The following is an 18,004-nucleotide window of genomic DNA, read 5'->3' as shown; positions in this document are numbered from 1 at the left end:
CCCAGCGCTTCAATAGCGCATTGGGCTTTTTCACTGTTCACCAGCGTTTGGTGTAACGGGTTGCGCTTACGCTCCGCACCTGAGTGACCGGGGTTCGCGTCCCCACCTTTCATTGTTATTTTTTCCTGTTTCTCTTTTTCAGTTTCCCTCGCCTGCAGATCCAGCGGCTCAATCAGGGTTCTCCCGATTGCCTTTTGTTCCTGCCTTTTTGTGCCTTTTTTTTGGGTTTTTTGTATCTTTTGTTTAAATAAACATTTATTTCTATCTGCACCTTGGGTCATTGTCTGTTCATCATAACAGCGCCCAGTCTTTCTGGGTGGCACAAGACCTACCAACATGACCTGCGAGGATTAAAGGGTTAGTCAAAATAAACTAAAGAAAATAATTGGACCTTTAAAATGACTGTTGTTCTGTAAATAAATTTTAAATGTAAACAATATTTACGTTAGTGAATAAAACCTTGACAATACCACTCCACTAACAACAAAAGTTCTTGGTATCTTGTTTTCTCTGCAATTGTATTGCAACTAACAGCCATACAGCTGCTGTATTGTTTACTATTATAAACAAAAATGTGTGAAACTAAATGATAAGCGATTATAGAAAACTGTGTTTATTTGTGTGTATAGCCTAAATAGATGAAGAGGGACACTTTTAGAGAGAGGGTGCAACTACAAAATGTAGTGTTATAACATCTGTAATACATATTTTGTTACAAATATTAAAGTTTACAGAGGTCTGTATCTTCTCTATCAGTCATGGCTTCCTCCAGCAGTTTCCTGTCTGAAGATCAGCTCCAGTGCTCCATATGTCTGGATGTGTTCACTGATCCAGTCTCTACTCCATGTGGACACAACTTCTGCATGATCTGTCTTAAAAAATGCTGGGACACCAGTTCACACTGCCAGTGTCCACTATGTAAGACTAATTTCCCCAAAAGGCCTGAACTACGAGTAAATACCTTCATCTCTGGACTGACTGCTTCATTCACGAAACTAGTTCAGGTCAAATCCATTAGCACTGCAGGAGAAACTACCAAATCTCTGGTGTTCTGTGACATCTGCAGTGAGAAGAAATATGAAGCTCTGAAGTCCTGCCTGATCTGTTTGGCCTCTTACTGCAAGACTCACCTGGAACCTCATTATAGAGTTTCCTCTTTTAAAAGCCACAAACTGATCGATCCTGTGGAGAACCTGGAGGACTACATCTGTCAGAAACATGAGAAACCTCTGGAGATGTTCTGTAGAGAGGATCAGACGTGTGTTTGTCAGGTCTGCACTGTAGATGACCACAGGTACCACAACACAGTTTCTACAGAGGAGGAGAGTGCCAAAAAGAAGGTAAGAGACATGTTAAGTCATAATTATGTAATATACAACACAAAAGGAAAATGAATAAGTGAATTATGTCACAATTTGCATTTTTATGATAGGCTGAATTGGGAAAAACACAAGCAGAAGTTCAGCAGATGATAAAGGACCGAATAAAGAAGATTGAAGAAATCAAACACTCTGTAGTAGTCAGCAGAGTGAGTATTCACATTATTAAAGTATTATACACAGTTTTTAAATATAATACAGTGTTGGGGGTTATATAATCTCTGCAATTGTTCTTCTTTGTGACCTTATTACTGGAAAACATTTTGTATGTTGCTTGTTTTTTAACAAAATATTATGGGTCAAGACTTTACACACAACAACTTAGATGAGCAATTTGTTTGTGTAATAAGCTTATAAAGTCAATTAATTTGTCATGGCCTCCTAATACCTCCTAATCTTTGCTTAGATTAAATATGTCCCCTTAAACTTATAGGTAATTTGTTTCAGCTAGTATACAACTACTTGGGCAAGAAAGAAGCAGCTGCTACAAAATCAGCACCATAAAGCCAGACTAAAGTTTGTTGCTAAATACATAGGCAATAAAGACATAGACTGGAATTTTGTAAGCAGACAAAACTAAGACTATGATTACAGAAAAATGTACCTATTGCCAACAGGGTACCCATTGTATTTTACTGCTACAGAAACCGATGCGTTGCAAAAAGTGTATCAAAAGAATTCAGTATTCAGTGCAAATAAGAATTCAGAATCATAAATAAAATTGGGTTTTCTGAACATTTCACCAAAAGTTTGGAATGGTTAAATTAGACTAGACTATTAATCTTTTAAATCACCTTCTGTTAGGAGTCACAGTTGTGCTCACTACTCTTCTGGCTCAACCCAGGGTGTTTTGGCGACTTCTGGTGGCGCTTATTGCAATTCTGGTGCCGCTTAATTGGCTCTGCAGCCAACCAATAGATCTCTACCTTGGCTAATTAGGCACACCTGCTTCCTATCTACTCCTCATCTACCAACAGTCAAAAACCCCCAGTTTCTCTGTCTCCACCAGATCGTCTGTTGATGTCAGTGTGAACTGCTCAGCTCTCCTGGTTGCCTTTTTTTTTACTTTTGATATTGAACTTTTGATAATTGAACCTTCCATGCTTCCAGCGTTCCTGACCCAAGCCTCGTTTTCTCCTGGTTCCTGGGTTTCTCGCCTCCCTCCGTTCTCCAGCGCTCCTGCCAGTTCCTCCGGTCTTCACCCCCGCCTTCTGGTTCCGGTGCTGCTTTTCCCGAGCTCCCCCTGCCTCCTTCCCAACCGTCTGGTTCCAGTGCTGCTTCTCCCGAGTTCCTCCTGCCTCCTTCCCAGCCTTCGGGTCCCCAGCCGGCAGTCCTATCTGCCACAATCCCTGCCTCCCGGTTCCCTCGTTGACCGTTCCTGTGCTCCTGCCCCAGTGTATCTTTCCCCTGTATTTTCAATAAATTTACTAACTAATCTCTGTGTCTGTGGTGTGGTGTTCGCCTGGTGGTTCCTCAAAAAACCTTTTATTGGCTCTGCCAATCGTTACACCTTCTGATTAAAATACTGTCTAATTCAACTAACACTGTGATCTACTGAGAAAAAAATATATTTTGCCTGTCTGACTTAATGTTGCCTAACTTGACTTATATATAGTTATGTTACCTACTATTATGCTCTGTTTTAGAGAAACAATGAGAAGGAGAAAGCTGACAGCATGGACATCTTCAGATCTCTGATACGCAGCATTGAGAGAAACCAGGCTGAGCAGCAGAAGGTGATGGAAGAGAAGCAGAGAGCAGCAGAGCGTCAGGCTGAAAAATTCATTAAAGATCTGGAGCAGGAAATCACTGAGCTGGAGCAGATCTCCAACACTGAGGATCATCTCCACCTCCTACAGGTCAGAGTCCCTCTGTTTCTCAATAGTAATGCAGCACATGACAGGACAGCACTGGTCATGCTGAGGGATTTCTCCTCTCTCCTGCTGTACTGTAGATTTACCCGTCCCTGTGCAGACCTCCACCCACCAACAACTGGACTGATGTCAGTATTCAGCCTCATCTGAATGTGGATCCTCTGTTTACAGCAAAACTTATGCAATCTTTTGACAAGGAAATGAAGAGGCTTGTTCAAATGGGTAAGTGTTCACTGTTAGATTCCGTTTTTTATAGAACAAAAGTAATCTAGAACTACCTCTCTCTAGAACCAAAATACAGTAGCATCAAAGGTACAGTGTATCACAAAAGTGAGTACACCCCTCACATTTCTGCAAATATTTTATTATATCTTTTCATGGGACAACACTATAGAAATAAAACTTGGATATAACTTAGAGTAGTCAGTGTACAACTTGTATAGCAGTGTAGATTTACTGTCTTCTGAAAATAACTCAACACACAGCCATTAATGTCTAAATGGCTGGCAACATAAGTGAGTACACCCCACAGTGAACATGTCCAAATTGTGCCCAAAGTGTCAATATTTTGTGTGACCACCATTATTATCCAGCACTGCCTTAACCCTCCTGGGCATGGAATTCACCAGAGCTGCACAGGTTGCTACTGGAATCCTCTTCCACTCCTCCATGATGACATCACGGAGCTGGTGGATGTTAGACACCTTGAACTCCTCCACCTTCCACTTGAGGATGCGCCACAGGTGCTCAATTGGGTTTAGTCCATCACCTTTACCTTCAGCTTCCTCAGCAAGGCAGTTGTCATCTTGGAGGTTGTGTTTGGGGTCGTTATCCTGTTGGAAAACTGCCATGAGTTTTCGAAGGGAGGGGATCATGCTCTGTTTCAGAATGTCACAGTACATGTTGGAATTCATGTTTCCCTCAATGAACTGCAGCTCCCCAGTGCCAGCAACACTCATGCAGCCCAAGACCATGATGCTACCACCACCATGCTTGACTGTAGGCAAGATACAGTTGTCTTGGTACTTCTCACCAGGGCGCCGCCACACATGCTGGACACCATCTGAGCCAAACAAGTTTATCTTGGTCTCGTCAGACCACAGGGCATTCCAGTAATCCATGTTCTTGGACTGCTTGTCTTCAGCAAACTGTTTGCGAGCTTTCTTGTGCGTCAGCTTCCTTCTGGGATGACGACCATGCAGACCGAGTTGATGCAGTGTGCAGCGTATGGTCTGAGCACTGACAGGCTGACCTCCCACGTCTTCAACCTCTGCAGCAATGCTGGCAGCACTCATGTGTCTATTTTTTAAAGCCAACCTCTGGATATGACGCCGAACACGTGGACTTCCGAGTGGAACCTGTCCTGGAAAACCGCTGTATGACCTTGGCCACCATGCTGTAGCTCAGTTTCAGGGTGTTAGCAATCTTCTTATAGCCCAGGCCATCTTTGTGGAGAGCAACAATTCTATTTCTCACATCCTCAGAGAGTTCTTTGCCATGAGGTGCCATGTTGAATATCCAGTGGCCAGTATGAGAGAATTGTACCCAAAACACCAAATTTAACAGCCCTGCTCCCCATTTACACCTGGGACCTTGACACATGACACCAGGGAGGGACAACGACACATTTGGGCACAATTTGGACATGTTCACTGTGGGGTGTACTCACTTATGTTGCCAGCTATTTAGACATTAATGGCTGTGTGTTGAGTTATTTTCAGAAGACAGTAAATCTACACTGCTATACAAGCTGTACACTGACTACTCTAAGTTATATCCAAGTTTCATGTCTATAGTGTTGTCCCATGAAAAGATATAATGAAATATTTGCAGAAATGTGAGGGGTGTACTCACTTTTGTGATACACTGTACATATGCTTATAAAGAACATTTCTATCACTAAATAATTAAAACAGATGCAGTGCCATGAAAAAGTATTTGCCCCTCATCCCATTGGTTCTATTTTTGCTAATTTGTCACATTTATATGTTTCACATCTCCTAACTAGTTATAAATAAAGACAACACAAGTAAACTCAAAATGCATTTTCTATCAGCCTGTGCCAACTGTAGCCTCAAATTCCTGGTCTTCTGTTTTAGTCCACTTGCCTCAAGGTTGTGTTTTTTCATTCTGAGATGCTTCTCAGCTCAGCACAACTGTAAGAAGTTATTGTAACTATAGAAATTTTGATTATATTTCTATTATTATTATTATTATTATTATTATATTTTTATGTATCCATGTGTTGTGCTGTTGCCACATGACTGAATAAGTGGATAATCTTAAATGAGCATGTGTACATGTTTTTGTTATTAAATGACTGTGTGAGTGAACATGTCCATTACAAGTGTATGTACATTTTTATATTAGCTGTTTGGGTCCAGAGTTCATGTAGACAGAGTTAATGGTGCAGTGTGTGTTTTGGTTGAATTGTTTTAGCTGCTGTCCTTTGTTTATATAAAACAGGCTTTTAACTGATTTAATTGTAATTAATATTGTATATTTTCCTTTAAATAGAACTGAAGGGAATTCGACAGTATGCAGGTATGTGGTCCATAGTCACTAATGTCTTTCTTTAGACTTCTTATTAGTAAATTATAATTACACTATATGGCCAGAAGTATGTGTACACCTTGATAAAACTTTGTAATGTGTTAAGGGTCCTTGCTATAGCAGATATGGTACTGACAACAGTTCGAATAATAAACTTGGACCTAGTATGCCTGAAATGTTTTTTATTCCAGTGTTGATTAGAAATAGAAAGAATAGAACACATTCAGCATATCAAGTCAACCAGTCTAACCTCTTACCTGTACCACGACAACCTCGGGCTGCCCCAGGGGCTCCTGTGGTTCCTTCAAAGCTGGCTCTGCTTAATATAAGATCTCTAGCCAACAACTCATGTTTAGTGAATGACATAATTCTATCCTACAGTTTAGATTTTCTGTTTCTAACTGAGACATGGTTAGCAGAAGGCAGCAGTGCTACTGTTCTTAATGAAACAGCACCAGCAAACTTCAGTTTTATGAATGTGTGTCAAAGTGGTAGAAAAGGTGAAGGAGTAGCTGCCTTATTTAAAGATGTATTCCAGTGCAAAGAGACTATACTTGGCAATTTTATGTCTTTTGAATACCTCTGTTTTATTTTGAAGGGTACTTCCAAAATGTTATTTTTAACCATTTATAAACCTACAAGATACTCTGCACATTTTAAAGATGAATTTGCTGAACTACTGTCAGTTATCTCCACTGAGTACAGCTTTTTCATCATAACTGGGGATTTTAACATCCACTTAGATAATAACTAGGACAATAACACCAAATAACTTTTTGGACTTTTTGACAAATTTGGTCTATTGCAACATGTGAAAGGGCCTACACATACTCTGGATCTAGTTTTTTTTAAAGGTCTTAACATTTATTTTGTTATGGTCAAGGACTTGGCCCTCTCTGATCATTTTTGTGTCGTCTTTAAAAAACTGATCACTCCAGATGCTCAAACTAGCTCTGTTTCTGTTAAGAAAAGGTACATAAATGAAAGTACTAGTTCTCAGTTTATGGAGGCCATAGCTACTGTATATCACCAACTTTAATTGCAGTCAGTTGATGAACTCCTGGATAACTTTAACGTGAACGTGAGCAAACAGAAAGCACCATGGCGAAACACGATGATGGTAATAGCTCTGAAAAGAGAATGCAGGAGAGCTGAATGTAAGTGGAGGAAAACTAAACTTCAAATCCACTATGATCTCTATAAGAAAAGCCTTTGTAGTTTTTACTCTGAGATATGCAGGGTTAGACAGCTGCACTTCTCTAAGATCATTAACAGGAACATTACTAACACATTACCAACGTGGTTGACAAGCTTACAAGTCCTCCAAAACAAATCACCCCAGAACTTCTGTCCACAGAGAAATGTAATGAGTTTGCTAATTTCTTCTGTGAAAAAATTAAAACTATTAGACTGACCACCAACGCCACTCAGTCAGACATTGAAACCATGCTGCCCCTACAGACACCTAAAAATAACATGACTATTATGTCACAATTTAATACAATAGACCAAAACACTCTGGAGAAAACAGTTCAGCATCTTAAATCATCGACATGTTGTCTCGGCATGCTGCCATCTGAATTTTTTAAAACTATTTTTTACTCTGTAAAAACTGATACTAGTGAGCCATTAACTATTTGTTGCAAATCAGACATCTTCCCAAAGTCACTGAAAACAGCTGCCATTAAGCCACTCCTGAAAAAGAGAACTCTGGATGCGTCTGTGTTAAACAACTACAGGCCGGTCTCAAATCTTCCTTTCATAGCTAAGATCATTGAGAAAGTTTTTTAAATTCCAGTGGTTATTTTGACAGATTTCAGTCAGGCTTTCGAGCTCACCACAGCACTGAAACAGCTCTAATAAAAGTGTTAAATAATCTACGGCTGAATACTGACTTGGGTAAAATATCAGTTCTGGTTTTACTGGATCTTAGTGCTGCCTTTGAGACTGCAGATCATAGAATACTGCTGAATAGGTTGGAAAACTGGGTTGGAACTTTCCGGAACAGTCCATAATTGGTTTAGGTCTTATTTAGAAGACCAGAGTTACTTCATCACTATTGGCAGCTGTGAATCTGACAGGGCGGCTATGACATGTGGAATCCCCCAGGGATCACTTCTTGGACCTCTTCTGTTTAATCTTTATATGCTGCCATTAGGCCAAATGATACAGGCTAACAACATTGATTACCATAGTTATGCAGATGACACCCAGATATATCTGGCTGTCTCACCAGATGATTACAGCCCAATAGACTCACTCTGGAGAACATCAACAACTGGATGAGCCAGAATTTTCTACAGTTAAATAAGGACACAACAGAGATTGTTGTTCTTGGCAGCAAAGAGAAGAGGTCTAGTGTCAGTGAACACCTCAGTTCCCGGGCTCTAGAGACCAAAGACCAAGTCCGAAATCTTGGTGTTCTAATAGACTCAGGTCTCACATTCACCAGCCATATTAAAACCATCACCAAAACAGCCTTCTACCATCTTAGAAATATATCAAAAATCAAGGGTCTAGTATCCCAACAAGATCTAGAGAAGCTCATCCATGCTTTTATCTCCAGTAGGGTGGACTATTGTAATGGTCTCTTAACTGGACTTCCCAAAAAGGCCATTAAACAGTTACAGCTCATTCAGAACGCTGCTGCTAGAGTTGAGCTGAGCACATAACTCCAGTTCTGAAATCTCTACACTGGCTTCCGGTTAGTTACAGAATAGAATTTAAAGTGCTGCTACTGGTCTATAAATCACTGAATGGGTTCGGCCCAGAATACATCTCAGAAATGTTTAGAGAATATAAACCCAGTAGATCTCTTAGATCCATGGACTAGTTGAGCCCAGAGTCCACACTAAACATGGTGAAGCAGCATTTAGCTGTTGGGCTGCATGTAACTGGAACAGACTGCCAGGAGATATTAGATGTTCCGCAAATGTAGAAATCTTTAAATCCAGATTAAAAACTTTTCTTTTTTCTTGTGCCTATGATTGAGCTTGAAATTTTTGCTATTACCCTCATTTTACTATATTTATATTTTACTACATTTTCTTTTAGTTTTCATGTTTTTAATTGCTTATCTCTCGTTTTAATTTTATGTTCTTTTAATTGTAACTAAATGTTTGTTTATTCTGAGGTTCTAGATCTCAGGAATGTTTTAAATTTTTTTTTTCCTTATGTAAAGCACTTTGAATTGCCAATGTGTATGAAAGGTGCTATACAAATAAACTTACCTTGCCTTGCCTGATAATAAGTTTGTTGGACATTTATTTTTAACCTTTAATATGGGGTCAGTTGTTAGACAAAATGCAGAAAGCAGTGACTTATGACCAGAAGAGACAAATAAGGTTTACTTTAACTTCACAGATTTTTTTTGTAAATAAACAATTATTCTGAAAAATTATTAATGTTTTGCTGGAGTCCCAAAGCCATAGCAATGATTTTGTAACCATTTCTTGAGTGTCAGATTTTATTGACCTAGAGCCGAGAAGGACTGAACAACATTTATTTCTCAGTAAATCAAATCATCATTTTAAAAATGCATTTTGTGTTTCTAACACTGAAAGTAGTTTGATGATTTGTAAAATAAAGTGTGACATACAAAAGTAAAAGAAATTGAGAAATACTATTTTACCTAAATTTATACAAAAGAATAGTTGTTTTAAAACATAAAAAAATATTGTACTGTTTTTATTTTGATATGGGTAGAAATAATTTGAAAAAATCTGTTTTTTTTCCTTTTTCATATTTTACCTACTATTCCAACTGTTTTTGAATATGGTTTGTTTAATTTTATTTTTACACACTGTAAATTGTTTGTTCTTTCAGTGGACGTGATTCTAGATCCTGATACAGCAAATCCTGAACTCATCCTGTCTGATGATGGAAAACAAGTTACATGTGGAGACACAGAACAGAATCTTCCTGATAATCCAGAGAGATTTAATAATGAATACTGTGTGCTGGGAAAGGAGGGATTCTCCTCAGGGAGATTTTACTATGAGGTTCAGGTCAGTGGAAAGACTGAGTGGGATTTAGGAGTGACCAGAGAGTCCAGTAACAGGAAGGGGGAGATTATACTCAGTCCTGATCATGGATATTGGTCTGTGTGGCTGAGAGATAAAACTGAATATGGGGCTCTGGATTTTTCCTTTGTCCCCCTCTCCTTGAAACAGGCTCCTCAGAAGGTGGGGGTGTTTGTGGATTATGAGGAGGGTTTGGTCTCCTTCTATGATGTTGAGAATGAATCTCATATCTACTCTTTCACTGGTCAGTCTTTCACTGAGAAGCTCTATCCATACTTCTGTCCCTGTCCCAATGTTGAAGCTAAAGATTCAGCACCACTGATCATCCGCCCTGTTAGTCAAGTTCAAACCTAATTGGTTAAGGTGCTTAGTAATTATGTGCATGCATTAGCAACATTTTTAGCATCACCCATTAAGTGGGTTGATTCTATAAATGATGTACAGTTCATGATAAAAGTTTACATACATTATATGCAGACATGTATTTTATTGGATTCTTGATCATTTGTTTTCTTGGACTTGAACTCACACTTCTTTGTCTAAAAATGTTCATAAATCTGAGTTCTTTTACAAGTTTATTGTGATTCTAGATCTACAGATTGAAACCTGGGGGTTATTAGCATTTGTTCATTTGTTTATTGGGATTTTATTGTCATGTTGTACACTTTGGTGACATTCTTGACAGAAACGGTAGTTACTCATTACACAAGATTCATCAGTTCAAGTCATGGACAATTTAGTGTCTCTAATTCACCTCACTTGCACGTCTTTGGACTGTGGGAGGGAACCGGAGCACCAGGACATGCAAACTCCACACAGAAAGGACCCGGACCACCCCACCTGAGGATCGAACCCAGGACCTTCTTGCTGTGAGGCGACAGTGCTGCCCACTTAGCCACCATGCCGCCCTATAAGCATTAGTTATTGTATTTGATATACAACCCCTGGCAAAAATTATGGCATCACCACTCTTGGAAGATGTTCTTTCAGTTGTTTAATTTTGTAGAAAAAAAATAAATCACAGACATGCCACAAAACTATCATTTCTCAAACTGTCAACCCTCTGGCATTAAGAAACAATAAAAAAAGAAACAAATATAATAGTTGTGGTCAGTCACAATTGCTTTTTTTTAGATCAAGTAGAGGAAAAAAATATGGAATCACTCAAATCTGAGGAAAAAATTATGGAATCATTAGAAAACACTGCACCATTATTACTTTGTTGCACCACCTCTGGCTTTTATAATGGTTTAAACTCTCTGAGGCATGGAGTTAACTAATGACAAACAGTATTCTTCATCAATCTGCCTTCAACTGTCTCTTGCTGTTGCCAGATCAGCTTTGCAGGTTGGAACCTTGTCATTGACCATTTTCTTCAATTTCCACCAGAGATTTTCAAATGGATTGAGATCCGGACTATTTGCAGGCCATGCCATTGACATTATATGTTTTCTTGAAGGAAAGTTTTCACGTCCTTTGCCCTATGGCAAGATGCATTATCATCTTGAAAAATGAAGTCATCATCACCAAACATCCTTTCAACTGATGGAATAAGAAAAGCGTCCAAAATTTAAATGTGGACTTTGGCATTTATTGAAGACCATCTCCCCTGTGCCTTTACCCGACATGCAGGCCCATATCATCAACAACTGTGGAAATTAACATGTTTTCTTTAGGCAGTTATCTTCATAAATTTCATTGGACAGACACCAAACAAAAGTTCCAGCATCATCACCTTGCCCAATGCAGATTCGCGATTCATCACTGAAGATCACTTTTATCCAGTCACCCACAGTCCACGATTGCTTTTCTTTAGCCTACTTTAACCTTGTTCTTTTCTTTTTAGGTGTTAATGATGGCTTTTGTTTGGCTTTTCTGTATGTAAATCCCATTTCTTTTAGGTGATTTCTTACAGTTCAGTCACAGACATTGACTCCACTTTCCGGCCACTTGTTTCTCATTTGTTTTGTTGTGCATTTTCTGTTTTCAAGACATATTGCTTTAAGTTTTCTATCTTGATGCTTTGATGTCTTACTTGGTCTACCAGTATGCTTCCCTTTTACAACCTTCCCATTTTGTTTGTACTTGGTCCAGATTTTAAACACAGCTTACTGGGAACAACCAACATCTTTTGCGACATTCCACAATGATTTATCTTCTTGAAGGAGTTTAATAATCCTCTCATTTGTTTCAACTGACATATCTTGTGTTGGAACCATGATTCATGACAATCTGCTTTGTGCAACAGCTCTCCGAGGTGTAAGCACTCTTTTTAAACTGAAGAATAATTAGCAAATCTAATCTGCTGCAGATGTTTTGTTTTTAAACTGCAAATTATGGAGTGATTCCATAATTTTTTCCTCAGATTTGAGTGATTCCATATTTTTTTCCTCTACTTGATCTAAAAAAAGCAATTGTGACTGACCACAACTATTATATTTGTTTCTTTTTTTTATTGTTTCTTAATGCCAGAAGGTTGACATTTTGAAAAATGATAGTTTTGTGGCATGTCTGTGATTTATTTTTTTTCTACAAAATTAAACAATTGACAGAACATCTTCCAAGAGTGGTGATTCCATAATTTTTGCCAGGGGTTGTATATGGTAACTTCTCTGTGTCTGTATAACCAAGGGTAGTCTGTCTACGTCATTAAAAAGTACATGGAACAGTGAGTTCCAAAGTTAAAACACAAAAGTTTTAAAACCCTTTTCACCTCTAATTAATGCTTTTTTCAAGGTTTTGTAAAAGTTTATGCAAGACCTTTGACAAAGGAGTCAATGTTCCAGCCATCCATGTGATGTAATTGATTTTTAACATAATTTACCCACTTTATTATATTATTTTTACAAATTGTGATTTCTTTTTTAACCTTTTTTTGGGCATTAAAAACATTCTGGACTATTTTAAATGTATTTCTGCTTTTTGTTTGTTTGTTTTGTTTTGTTTTCCACACATTATTTGCCATGTTAAATCATAATACATATCTCATTTGTTCATAATTTCCATCTATACCATATACATCTGTTTACTATGTTTTTTATATATAAATTCCTCTATTATGTTCATAGCACCTTAATCAGTATCACTTTAGTCTGCACAGAACCTTAATCTCAATCTGCACCTTAATCTGTATATTATGTAATAATATATTTAACTTTATATCTTGTTCATACCACTGCCCATATCCTGTATATAATGTATATCATAAATACCGTTTATCCTGCACTTGCTGCTTATTGCACTTCTGGTTAGATGCTAAACTGCATTACGTTGCCTTGTACTTGTACATGTGTAATGACAATAGAAAAGTTTAATCTAATCTAATCTAATAATGTTTAATAAAATGATGCGAAATAAAATGTTCTTGTTTTTTTTACAGTTCTGTGTAATCACGTACTGAACGACTATTGATTTGGGTTTGTAATAATATGAGAGAAGTGTTGAATATAACAGATAAACTAATATGTTACACAGCACTTTATTATGACTGTGGGAAAGGTATCACAGAGAGGTCCTGCAAATTTCATTACACAAAAAAGCAACATTACACACATTGTCTTTGTAACTTAATGTGTTATTTGGGGTAAAATACAATTCATAAATGTAAATGTATTATTACTAACCACCTTATCCTGGACGGGGTCACAGTTGATGTATAATACAAGACAAACAAATTGCTGTGTCACTGCTTTTGTCTGTTCATTCATTCATTCAGCCTATAGGGGGCGATACAGAACGCGACTTCTTTTGAACACTAAACTGTGAGTATATGCAGGTATGTAATCGTCTCTAAATCACACACACACACACACACAAACAACTTTATTACATTCGTTTTTTTGGGATTATTAAAAGGTTCTCACGTTTTTCTAAACGTTTTGGCAGTAGAAGAGTTCATTAAAATGTATATATACAGTATATAAAGAGTGTGTAATGTAAACAATATACAGAAATAAGAGAAGGAAAAGTAATTTTATAGCCCATTTAATAACTCACAGCTCTAACCACTAGGCTACCACTGTCCCACAAAAAATAAATAAGAAGAGAGTGCCCTCTCATGGTATCTCCCCTGCCCAGGCCAGTCCAGCTTCGACCCCAGGTAACACTTACAGGATCAGACAACGACTCAAAACTTGTCACACCTTGATATAATGGAAATGCACCATAAACATTCTGCACAAATAGGAAATAATTTTTTTTTTGAAAGCTTTATTAATGACAGCATTAAACGTAATAATGCTGGTAGGTAGGACATGAGATTACTAGTAACTGCTGTTATTTAGCACCCGTAACAACACGGAGGATAAAATATATATCTTAGTTTGGAACATCACTGCCACACAGTTACTGTTTGTTTAGACTGTTTGTTTTAGTCATTGTGGTTGTGTGCATGTGTGTAAATACTTTTGTGATTAATAAAAATCCGTTTTCAAGTCCACTGTAGGGCGCTAACCCACCACCACTGGTTCACAAGTTCAAATCCCAGGTGGTACCATCGACCTGGCTGAACGCCCATACAGGCACAACTGGCTGTGCCTGAGGGAGGGAAAGGTCAAGCATGTTGCTGCAGTCTGAATGATGCGCCTGCACTTGATGGATTATCTGGAGGACAAAGCATGTCTTTCAGGGTTTTTGTACGGTACACAAATATATCTGACCACACGCAATGTGGATCTCTGTGAGACTCCATCACCGGCAGGTAAAAATATCTGGCCTGCGACTGTGCTTGTTTAGTAGGGAGTGCATGTTAGTCTCAGCCCTCATTACCTAGTGCAAAGTAGCTGATCTAAACAAGATGTTAATGGAGGGAGTTGGAGACAAAACATCACTAGTACTTTATTTCTATTTTCGGTTTTCTTTAATGTTGGCAACTTGAGAATTTCATGGTATCACTTTGTTGGCTGTAAATGCTTACATGTCTTGGGGAGAAAAAAAAGTAAGCATATGATCTAGTATATAATATATGTATTTAATAAAATCCAAAACCATAAAAATGTCAAAATCATACTGCAAATTGAGAATCTGCCGATATCGATACCAATCTGATACCATCATTTCTCCTCTCAAATAACTAAGCAGTAATAACACATGTCTCACTGCACCATGGTTAACATCACACTTATACAAAACTGCTGTTTATATTTTCACTTTTACACACAGAACATTTAGCAGCATTTTTGGTTGTTCATGTGACACGTCTCGCTTTACGGCGTGTCGTCCAAAATGTCTACAATTGGAAGATGTGGATGTCAATCAAAAGCGATGGACCAATTAGAATTTACGCAGAGTTTGGTTGAGATTTTCCGTTAAAGTTCTGTCACGTTGTTAGATGATTATACCCTACTGAATTTTGAGGGAGGACGTCTGTGGCTAAACAGGAAACGGTGCAGTTTATTTTATTTCATAACACTAATGGATTAATGGTTGAGGATGTGAGAGATCTCCAACCCAGGACAAGATAGGTTTTCTTTATCTCAGGTGAGTGGTTTATCATTTATAGGGATTTGTATTGTGTTTAAACAGTGTTTTTAGATGTGGCAGTAGTAGATGATTTTTTTAAATGCTAAAGGTTGAAATAGATCAGTGAGTAAAAAAAGTAAAGTGCACAAAACTGTCTTAACGTCACACAATATTTGTTTAGTGCGTAGCGTCCAAGGGTTAAATCTAAAAAACCTAACAGTCTAAATAGAAGTTTTAACTTTTTAGGCTCTATTAATTTAAATTACTCTGACAAACAATTCTCAAAATGAGGACATGGAGATCTCATTTAAATCCCTTTCTCATTTATTCATACAAAGTTCATCTCAGAATCATTACAGATAATGGAAAAAGTTCACCACAAAGTTTATATTTGTACATAGCTTTAAGAATAGTTAGATTTTAACAAAAAATAAAAACAAGTTTAAATATCAAAGACATACAATTCCTTCCAACTGGCCAGTGTGATATTACTTCACAAAAAAAGTCATCAATAATTCACCTGATCAATCACTTTATGAGATTAGGGTCATGGTTGTTCTTACACTAGCAGTTGCAGTAGCTCTGAAAAGATGAAGTAGGCTGACATCCTCTACTAATAATGCAAACATTAAACTAAGCATGTTACCACTACCAAACTTTTTTATCCACAACTTTAAACTACCTATGAGTTACAATTACAACGGGAACCATTGTTTTTTTACCAAAGTACCTGAAAATAACCATTTAACGGCCATGATATTGACTGCAACTCACCACGTTTACTGTAACAGAGGCACTAATAGAATTATTTTCATCACACAGAATCAGATTTTTTCCCCCCCATTTTTATTGATGCATATTTTTCCCAATTTATCGTAGTCAATTTGTCTTCCACTGCTGGTGGATCCCTGATTGCAGTCGAGTTGGGTATATTGCTGCTCACGCCTATTCCAACCCACACACAGCCCTTAGCGGAACCCTTTTTCACCCATGCACTCTGCACAGGTGCCTCCCTATCTGCTAATCAGGATTCTTACACAGGATTTGAAGACCCCGCCCACATAGTCCGGTCATCCAGAAACGTGTCTGCTGCAGGCACTGCCAATTATGCTCGCTAGATGGCGGCCAGCCGACCGGTGGCAACGCTGAGTTTCGCGTTCAGAATCTCGGCGCTGGTGTGCTAGCGGAATATCCCGCTGCACCACCTGAGCACCCTAGAATCGGATTTATTAATTATAATGTTAAATTTTGACTGATGGTGAGCTGTTTTAAACGATCCTTTAAATCACTGAAGTAACAAAGGTTCTGTGTTTGTTCCTATATAGAAAAAAAAATTCAATTTTTAAACAAAAATGTAAACAATAATGTAAAGAAGCAGCTACTAGATGAATAAGCATCTGTTTATTATGTCACCACATTACAATTCTTTAAAAAGAACAAAAAAAAAAAAGAAAGAAAACATCTTACATTTAAATAATAAGCTAGCCGCTCAGGTGGCGCAGCGGTATAAACACACGCTAGCACACCAGATCTGACGGCTGCTGGATGGAACTGCCTTGATAAAATCTGTTAATTAATTTGCTAAGAAGGCAAAAGTAATGGGACAGCTTGTGTGGACTGGTGAGTCAAATAGCATGAGGCAGAGTGCAAATGAGAAAATTCAAATGAATTTGTTTGGCATGCTTTTGAGTTTTGCCATTTTTATATCTAAAATCTAATGCCATACAACAAAAAATTTATTTAAAAATTGTGTCATAAAGACTGTTGGTGTTCCAAGAAAACCCCTTGTCTGGTTCTCTGGTTGGCTGTGTTGTTATATTAATAAAGGCCGACATCTCATTCTGTTCAACACACAAGGTTCTTTACTTTATGGAGTGATGGGATTGTTACTGTTTACTGTCTGTATTAATATCTGTTCATCTAATGTTTATGTAACTGATGTAAAATCAAGGCAGCCCCAGCAGGATGGAACCTTCACTTTCCAACAGGACAGATGACCATTGGTGCTTGATTTTTACCTGCATTGTAATTGCCAGGATTAAATAATGGATAGAGCTTCTCAGTGAAAGACTGACCGGTGAAAGAGTAGATATGAGACTTGATCTCAACATCATAGAAGGAGACCAAACCCTCCTCATAATCCACAAACACCCCCACCGTCTGAGGAGCCTGCTTCAAGCAGAGGGTGAGACAGGGGGAATCACCAACCTCATACTTGGTGTTAATCTTCAGCCACACACACCAGTATCCATCATCAGGGGAAACCATAACCTCCCACTTCCTGTTTGCTGTACCTCTTGCCACCCCTACCTCCCACACAGTCTTCCTGCTGACCTGCACCTCAAAGTAAAATCTCCCTGAGGAGAATCCCTCCTTTCCCAGCACACAGTTGGTGCTGTTAAATCTCTCTGGATTATCAGGAAGATTCTGCTGTTTGTCTCCATGTGTAACTTGTTTTCCATCATCAGACAGGATCAGGTTCAGATGAGCTGTGTCAGGATCCAGAATCACGTCCACTGAAAGAAAAAAGAAAAGACATGGTTTTACAGTTTACAACTGCTGTTTTGCTTTGTTTGGATATTTGGAACCAGTGCTAGGTTTAACAATTGCAACTATGTTTATGTGAAGAGCATTTGACACCCAAAGAAGAGACCAATACCTGCTTTCACTAGTTCTGATTGGTAGATCAGGATCAGACTAGTGGCTCTAAGGGTAT

The 18,004-nt window shown here is 38.2% G+C and overlaps 1 protein-coding gene across 1 annotated transcript; it reads left to right on the top strand.

Moving 5' to 3' along the window:
- Positions 1 to 758: 758 nt before the first annotated feature.
- On the top strand, positions 759 to 10,182 carry LOC134311767 (E3 ubiquitin-protein ligase TRIM39-like). Its single transcript, XM_062993430.1, has 6 exons — positions 759 to 1,340; positions 1,433 to 1,528; positions 3,026 to 3,238; positions 3,334 to 3,475; positions 5,771 to 5,797; positions 9,632 to 10,182. The coding sequence occupies exons 1-6, from the start codon at positions 759 to 761 to the stop codon at positions 10,180 to 10,182; spliced, it is 1,611 nt and encodes a 536-aa protein (XP_062849500.1).
- Positions 10,183 to 18,004: the final 7,822 nt, after the last annotated feature.

The sequence above is a fragment of the Trichomycterus rosablanca genome, chromosome 4 (assembly GCF_030014385.1).
Source record: "Trichomycterus rosablanca isolate fTriRos1 chromosome 4, fTriRos1.hap1, whole genome shotgun sequence".
Taxonomy (NCBI): Eukaryota; Metazoa; Chordata; class Actinopteri; order Siluriformes; family Trichomycteridae; genus Trichomycterus; species Trichomycterus rosablanca.
This window is presented reverse-complemented; position numbering and strand designations above follow the sequence as displayed.